The following is a 9,224-nucleotide window of genomic DNA, read 5'->3' as shown; positions in this document are numbered from 1 at the left end:
AGAGTGGAGGTGACTGAATTTCAACAAAAGGAAAACGAGACTCATCAAAGATAACGTGACGACAAATAATGATTTTATCAGTTGACATGTCAAAACACTTATAGCCATGGTGATTCAATGGGTATCCAAGAAAGACACATGGGGTAGAACGTGGAAGAAGTTTATGAATTATCGTGGGTGGAAATAAAGGGTAACACAAACACCCAAACACGCGTAAATGGTCATATGTTGGATCTTTGCAGTATAAACGTTGTAACGGAGTAACGTATGTCATGTGTTTACGCGGAAGAATATTTAGGAGGCACGTGGCCATTTCGAGAGCATGGTGCCAAAATGAGGTCGTTATCTTGGCATGAGTGAGTAAAGTACGAATCATATTATTGATAGTACGAAACTGTCTCTCGGCTTTGACGTTCTAAGACGAAGTGTGAGGACATGAGAAGCGAAAATTCATCCCATGCGTGGACGCAAATTCCCTAAACAAATGATTATCAAATTCCCTCCCATTATCACATTGAAATGATTTTATATCTCTCTCAAATTGGGTTTTGACGAGTGTCCAAAATTGCAAGAAAACACTAAACACTTGGGATTTATGAGATAAAGGGAAAGTCCACAAAAATGACGAAAAATCATCAAGAAACAAAACATAATATTTATGGCCCATAGAACTTAACACAAGAGACGTCTATACATCACTATGAATAATGTCAAACGATAATAAAGAAGTCGAAGTAGAAGCCTTAAAAGGTAAACGAACATGTTTTCCCAATGAACACGAAGGATAAATATGAGAAACATGTTGTTTATTACAATGATTTAATTTATTTAATCTAAGAGATTCAAAACTAGAGTTTCCAGGATGACCTAGGCGATTATGACACAAAGATGGCGACAAAGCAGCAAAAACAGACGACGACACTTGTCTCCCATTTGTGACTGGATATAGATCTCCATGACTGTTACATCTCATTAGACGCATTCCCGTCCGAAAATCCTTAACAGAAAACCCAAAAGGATCAAACTCAACCGACGCGGAATTATCCGTAGTGAATTTACGAACACAAACTAGATTTTTAACAAGAGCATGTAGAACATTATTCAAGGTAAGTTTAGGATTCGAAGAAGAAATAGTGGTATGCCCAATACCCGAAACCGGAATCGTATTACCATTACCTACAAGAATATCATGTTTAATGCCTGAATTAAAATAAGATGAGAGAGTACCTTGTTGAGATGTCATGTGGGACGTCGCACCGGTGTCCATATACCATGTCGAATCAAGAGACGTAATATCAAGGGTATACATGGCCGCTTCAATATCCGTCGGAGTTGGTGGACACTGAGACATGTATGTTTGTGGACGCGGGCCACAAAGACCCGACTGTTGTTGTGGTGTCGACGGACGAGGGCTGGAAGGAGGTCTCTTCCATTGAGCAGTTGGATACGGGCATGGAGGAAAAGCCCATGGCCACTGCCAAGGCAATGAAGGTGGTCCTAAATGACCAGCCCATTGTTGCGGCCAAGGAGAAGGAGGTTGAGTTTGGACTTGGTACTAGGACTGCCCTGATCGACCCCCATTACAAGATCCCTTCTTCATTGGTTTCTGTCGAGATCCAGAATATGACATACGCTGTGACCCATTCGTCCCAAACGTGTCGGAGACAAGAGCTACACCCGACATCGGTGCTGAATCAGAGGCCACCCGCTTCGCCAAGCTAGATTCCTCCAAAATCAACATGAAACGTGCTTGGTAGAACTGAGGCAAAGGATCACTCTGTTGGAGTAACGTTGCCACCCCGTTGTACGCCTCCGCAAGGCCCGCGACCAACTGCAATACGAGTCAGTCGTTCGAGACCGGGCTACCGACGCCCTACAACTGATCGGATAGAACTTTGAGACGTTGACAATAAGCCGAGACCCTAGGAAAATCTGTCACGATAGTGATGGAAAACTCTTGCTCGAGGGAAACCGCACAAGAATGACGGTTATCTTGAAAAATCCCACATAGCCGTGTCCAGGCTTGCTCGGCTGTAGAGTCTGGTTCCAAGATTGTGTGAAGAAGATCCTGTGAGATTGTGGCATAGATCCACTGAAGGACAATGGCATCGAGAGTTAGCCACATATCTTTCTCTTCATCCGTCGATGGCGCGGTAGAATAGGGACCGGCGGGATGATGTGATGAAGGACCCGATGAGAACGAGCATGGATCTTGAACAACTCCGCTCATGTCGTGTAATGAACGTTTTCCAACTCAAGAACAATAGAGACATGATTCTTGATGTTGGAAACGGCAAGGACTGGGTGAAATCCTTGTTTGTTACTCGACATTGGAAAAGAAAAGTGATTGAAAAGAAGATGAACGTAAAAGAATAAATGGACCGTTAGGCTAGGGTGCAGCGGAAAAAAATAAAAACCTAAGCTCTGATACCATGAAAGAATATAATACGTTGACATTCTCATTTCAAAAATGTAAAATATATATACAAAATTATCATATTAAGATCCACTCATTTATATATATAATATGTTGGAGATCAAAATAAATAATATATAATCATTTAGAGGATCTCAATATAATATAATATATATACATATTTATATATGTGGGGTTCATAAGTCAATCTGACCTATTTGAACAATTATATACAATTTAAACCAGATTTTTGTTCTAATGTTTATGTTTATCAATAAGTTTTTTTATTGATTTTGTATAATACAATAAATACACATTTATTTGACATGTGTTTTGTGATGAAGTGTTTTAACCTATTCAAAAGACTTTTTAACGTGTTTTAAAATTAATTAACCCTTTATAAATAAATTATACTTCTCATGCATATATTTTGCTAAGATTTTTTATGCCCAAAGCATTATTTTGCTCTTCTATCATATTTATGATTTAAGATGAGAGATGAGAATGATAAGGAGATAAAATGACATATAGTATAAATAAACGTTACACCTTGTTTATAGTAAAAATATATGTATATTTATCAACAAAGTGTATTCATCTTATAATAACACCAAACTTATAGAAGAACCAAAATCTTTTGACACACTTAATTATTGGTGGATCGAATTGAAGTTTTTCATTATCAATAAAAAAATAGTTTTTTTTGTTTGTTAATAATCAGTGAATTTCATTTGGAGATTAATTGTAAGGAAGATCTAACTAATTTATATTCATTGTGGTATTTGATTGAGACTAATTGGTTTGCATGTTTAATTAGTTGATGAGATTAATTGAATAAATAAGATACCTACTTGACAAATTTCAAAACAAAATTACTTGGAGACAAAATAGAAAATTTATGCATAAGTAATATGTTATTATTCATTTATTCAAATTATCATGATATCTAAACAACCAAATCCTTCAAAAAAAAAAAATATATTCTTATTTTCCGGGCTCGGAATGACATGGAATAAAAGAAATTCGGATTTTAGCAGTGCATGCACTCTAGGAAGTCGGACATCCAACATTGGAAGTTCAGGGAAGGTTGGGACTCGTAATAACTCAGGTTTTAGCAATCCTCGGAAAGTTGGAACTAATAGGATGGGATAATCGATTTTGGCATTCCTGGGAAGGTTGGGATTGGTAGTGAGGGGAGCTCGGGTTTTGGAATATCAGAAAAGATTGGGACTGGAGTAAATGAAGGAAGCTCGGGCTTTGGCAGTTCTGGAAGTGGTAGTAAGGGGAGCTCAGGTTTTGGTAGTCCTAGGAAAGTTGGGTCTATTAGTGAGGGGAGCTCAGGCTTTGGCAGTCCCCAAGTTGATGGGACTGGTAGGAAGGGGAGCTCGGGTTTTGGAAGTCCATGAAAAGTTGGCACTGGTAATGAGGGGTCCTCCGGTTTTGGTAGTCCTGGGAATGTTGAGTCTGGTAGGAAGGGATGCCCGAGTTTTGGTAGTCCTGGGATGGTTAGGACTGGTAGGAAGGGTTCCTCGGGTTTTTGTTGTCCTGGGATGGTTAGGACTGGTAGGAAGTGGTGCTCAGGTTTTGGTTGTCCTGGGATAGTTAGAACCGGTAGGAAGGGGTGCTCGGGCTTTTGTAGTCCCGAAGAAGTTAGGACGGGTAGGAAGGGGTGTTCTGGATTTGGTAGTCCCGACATGGTTGGATGATCAGGAAGGGAGGGAGGTTCGAACATTTGCAGTCCTGGGATGCTTGGGATTGGTTGCTTGGGTGACTCGGGATTAGGCATTCCCGAGCCGATTGGGGCTGGCAATGAGGGAGGATATGGATTTGGCAGACCCGAAAAGGTTGCAACCGAGATTGTCTCGGGGTTTGGTAGTCCTTGATCGTTTGAGACTGGGATATTCAGTAGTTGAGCGTAGCCTAATTGTATCAATATGGTAGAGAAGAGCCACAAAATATTAACGAGATAACATGATGATACCATTATTCTAGAATTTGTTGTCATCTTAGTTGTTTATTGATAAAGAGAATACTACAAATGTTTATATAGGCAATAAGTATTAGATAAGGACATCTTTTTATTATTATTTATTTAATAAATAGTTTAAGTATTGTGAATCCAAATTAATATCACATTTTACTTTGCAATACTGATTTGAATTTTTATAATTTTAATTATTTTAGGCTTTTAGCAAAAATATTTGAGTACTTATAAATGAAATGATATTTATATAAGTTTTGAACATATTTTCTAAATAAAATATTTTTATGAGATTTACATATTCTAAATTTTTTTTTAGAGGGTTTGAGTGACTAAGAAATATGTGATATGAAGAATGGTTTGAGAAACTTGGAATAGAGATAGCTTAAGTATTTATTTTTAATAATTTCAAAAAAATATTTTTTTCACGATATACCAATTTAGATGTATTTGTATTTGAAATTAATTATTTTTTGAGATATACACATTTAAAATTGTCAAATTCAATTTGAATATATGTGATTTGTATGAATAGTTTGTTATTTGTGTTGTAACAAATGTGATAAATTAAATAAGAAAATTATAATAATACTACTTTAAAATAAGAAGTCATTCGTTTGGGAGAAAATCACAAATAACTAAAATTGTATAATCGACCTATGTACAATTCAAAATGTGCCTAATTTTTTTAAAGACTCAAGTTGGAACATGAAATATCCATTACACAAATATTTATTTTTTAATTTATCTTTTTTAAATAATCATAAAACTTAAACTCATCAAATTTTACATTTAACACACATTAGACTAGTCATCTATTAATCTTACATTCATTTTTTTTTCTACTACATCTTACACACTAATTTTACAGCTTTAATGTAATCTTCATCTATTAATCTTTTTATTGTATGAGTCTCATTCTTTTATATAATATGGGTTTGTAAGGAGCTAAATAATCCTAAATTATTATGTTTCATATTACTATTAACTTAGAAGCATACTCAAATTATAGTATCAACTACACATACAAAATAATCTATAACAAGGAGGTGTTGTCTTACAATAAGTTAAATTTTATTTTATTTTGCTCTAAAAGAAAGATTATATTGATCTAATAATATTGCAATGGTTTTTTACAATACTTTTGTACCCATTTGCATAATTCATGTGATGGATTCACCAAAGGACTTTTTGGATACAATATCACATTTTACTTACAAATTTCATGACCAGAGATCTCCCAATTTTCATTTGTCTTACTATTTCTTGTTTAAGATGAAATTATTTTCATTAAAATGAAAATATTTTGAATTAATTTGCTGTATAGTAAAGTAGAGAGAAAGAAAGACTCTTATGAAAGACTCTTATGTAATATAACTATATACATAGTTATCATGTAATATGTGGCATTTGGTTAAGTTTTTTTTAATTATGTAAACACTAAAATGATAAATTTGTTAACACTGGTGTATTATTTACATAATTTAGATTAAATGTTTATATGTAATTGTCTCACCACATCAATTCAGTGATGCATTTCATAATTCATATTTTTTCAATATTTATATTATAAATTAGTGCAAATATTTAACCCACAAAAGTAGTTTAAATGACATGAATTTTTTTTAATGACTATATGTCACGAGTTCGATTCTCACCTAAAAAACCTTAAATTAAAGTGAGTGTTAGAGCGGTGAGTTACTACTAAAATCCTAAATTCCAATAAATAAATAAATATTGCAAATATTTTATATATTTAATCAAAATAATTTTGACAATGAGATTATTTAATTCACTAGTAAAAAAAGTCTCTATACCGATTGGTACCTTGATTACTTATCGGTATAAAGAAATACCGATTGAATTTAATCTAATCGTCATCGATCGCTAGAAACTCTCTCGGTATTACAAATTCAAGACATACCGATTGGAATCTAAGCCATCGATATAGGGTAATAGCGATTGGAATCTAACCAATCGGTATAGGGTGATACCGAAACAAAAAAAAGAAGGTCGTCGACGATGATAAGAAACCCTAACCCACCTTGCTTTCCTTGATGCACTTTACAACTTAGAAGACGCGAGGAAGACAACGAAGCTTCCTACAACTTTTACTTTTTTATTTTCCGATTCCTTAAAGTTTTGAGGTGCATTCATTTTGGCCCTTAGATTTCTTAAATGTTTAAATGTGTCCACAAACTTAATTCAGAATTAAATTGGTCCTCCAACTATTTGCCTAGTGCAATTTTGACCTCAAACTTTTAGATTCGGATTGTTTTCAATAAATTCGAATCAATTTGATCTCTGAACTATTATTCACGTCAAATTCAAACCCAAACTTTATATTCGTTCAATTTTGAATATAAAGTTTCAATTTTAATATTTTGAGAAATTCCTTAGGGCTTGTTTGGTTCCTTTACACCAAACAACCTTATTTTTCAATTGGAGCCTCTAACTAATCTTAGAAAAAAAATCCAAAAATTTATGGATGGTCAAAAATATTATTTTCAATAATAATAATATATTTTCACAATTTTTTAGCTTGTTTGAAAAATGACTTATTTTGAAACACTCCATAGCCTAGAAATTATGAAACTTTTGTAGTACGTTCATAAAGTAGTTTGAGCCTCCTTGAAATTTTTTAGAATTTTCGGAATACTTTCATAAAAAACTCATTTTAGCGAAGTAATATCGGAAGTCTCGTAACCCTGAAAAGTTCCAAATTTGAGTGCAAAGTGTTTCTAAAAATATGTTCAACAAGCACAAAAGCTCTCGAGATTTTCCAACCTTTTTGGAATAATTCTTGATTTCGATTGTTGCATACTTCGGGGCTCCAATTCCCCTCTTCGATCATTAATTCATATCTTAATACACTCGTGAAATTCTTTTTGTACAAGAATTCATTGTTCATACCAACAAGCAAACTTCCAAAGATATATGCAAAGCGATGAGTACACATTGTGGTTCACATGTGTGCAGGAGGAGTGCATTCAAGGTGCTTTTATATCTTTTTATGTCTAAGAAAATCTAACAAGAGTTCAGAATCACTTTTATATTAAATATATGACATCATGTTAAATAGACTTAAGACACGATAAATGAAAACCAAAAGAATTCTAATGGCTTGATGCCAACCTTTATCGAAATCTAATCAAAGTTATGATTACTTTTTTTTAAAATTAGATACGAGGTTAGAATATACACAAACAAAAGAATTATGAACTCAGAATGCAAACATGTAATGTACATTCACTAACAAATGGTCAACTACATTCTAGTAGAGACTATCCCACGAGATAGGCGCGTAGGACATAGTTGTTATGGTATTTTCCTCATCATGTGTAACCAAGTATCGGACCCTTTATCCGTGAATACTCTGTTTTCTTTCCTTTGGTTTCATTGTGAGATAAACTAAAGTGTTGACTCTTAAAGTCAATTGGGTTACTACGTTTTGTACACGTACTAATCTGAAACCTATATGGGTCAAGCAAGAAGGATCTATGATATGAAACTCCACTTTGGTTTCTCATTTCAAACATATAAGACAACATCATATATGGATAGTCTTCTTATCAAGTTTTTGTGAGATTTGAGAGGAATGTAAACCACAGGATTCTATAGCATAACTTTCATAGAATTTTTTTTCTAAAAGTGCACGGGTCGTGTTTACCATTCTAGACCTTCGTTGTGTCCTCTCTGTGGGCGGAGCACTCGAAAGGATAGGTAAGACAGGGACAGATCAATTTCGGATCGCACAAATTGCTCTTAAAACGGAGCATTCGAATGGATAAATCTACACCTATGGACATATTCTTTAATGCCCTAAAACAAAAGACGTTATGCGGACCCTAAAATTGATAGACACATAATAAGAGAAAGCCTGCGTACACAAAAACATTTCTGGAACGTACGTTTGGAGGAGAGACGAAATAAACGCGTACAAAGATTATAAACCCGATCAGGCTAAATAGATTATCGTGGTGAATAAAACACAACACCAACTCAAATTTAAAATGGTGAAAAGAAAAATAAAACACACTCAACATACTTAATAAGTCCGAGTAATGAGTAAAATGACTTTTCAACTTTCCTTAAATTTTTTTAAAGAGATAAAATTATATTTTAATGTGAATCTATCTCACATGGGAATGAGTGATATTGCTAAAAACATAATAAAATTTATTTTTTTACCATCTATTTTTTCCATGCTTCCCTCCTATCTCTCTTCATCATAATCAAGTAGTTATTCTACCTTTAGTTTGAAAATTTTACACTCGAATAGTCATTACCAAGAGTATAAAAAAAACTAATTATTACATTATGAAAAGTTAATTATTAGATAAATAATATGTTGATTTGCATTTATGGATTTATTCATTGTGTAACAAATTGATCGTATTCATTTATATTTACATCAAAATTTAAATGAATAAGAATGATAAATATATATTTTTCAGCTAATCTGATTATATATAAAATTGAACATATTCCAATTTGATTTAAAGTTTAAATTCAATTTTTTTACTTTTATTGTTAAATCAATTTTAAATTTGAATTATTCAAATTCAAATCAAAATTAAAATTCAAAATTTGTTTTTATTCAATTAAATAATCGAAACAATTAAAAAAATATAATATAATTATTTAATTATCTCTAACAAATTATATAATTAAATATATAATAAAAAATAAATTCAAATAAAATTTTCAGTTTAATTTTTAAATTGAAAGCCAAACTCAAAAATAAAATAAAAATTTTTATTTGATTTAGAATCTAATATATTCATTTATTCGTTTGAACCAAATAAATATTCTAAATATAACCAC

At 32.9% G+C, this 9,224-nt stretch overlaps 1 protein-coding gene across 1 annotated transcript; it reads right to left on the bottom strand.

Moving 5' to 3' along the window:
- Positions 1-1,873: 1,873 nt before the first annotated feature.
- On the bottom strand, positions 1,874-2,230 carry LOC124933594. Its single transcript, XM_047474021.1, has one exon. The coding sequence runs from the start codon at positions 2,228-2,230 to the stop codon at positions 1,874-1,876; it is 357 nt and encodes a 118-aa protein (XP_047329977.1).
- Between the last annotated feature and the right edge of the window lie 6,994 nt (positions 2,231-9,224).

Source organism: Impatiens glandulifera, chromosome 1 (assembly GCF_907164915.1).
Source record: "Impatiens glandulifera chromosome 1, dImpGla2.1, whole genome shotgun sequence".
NCBI classification, from domain to species: Eukaryota; Viridiplantae; Streptophyta; class Magnoliopsida; order Ericales; family Balsaminaceae; genus Impatiens; species Impatiens glandulifera.
Note: the sequence above shows the minus strand (reverse complement) of the source record. Positions and strands in the feature narration are given on the sequence as shown.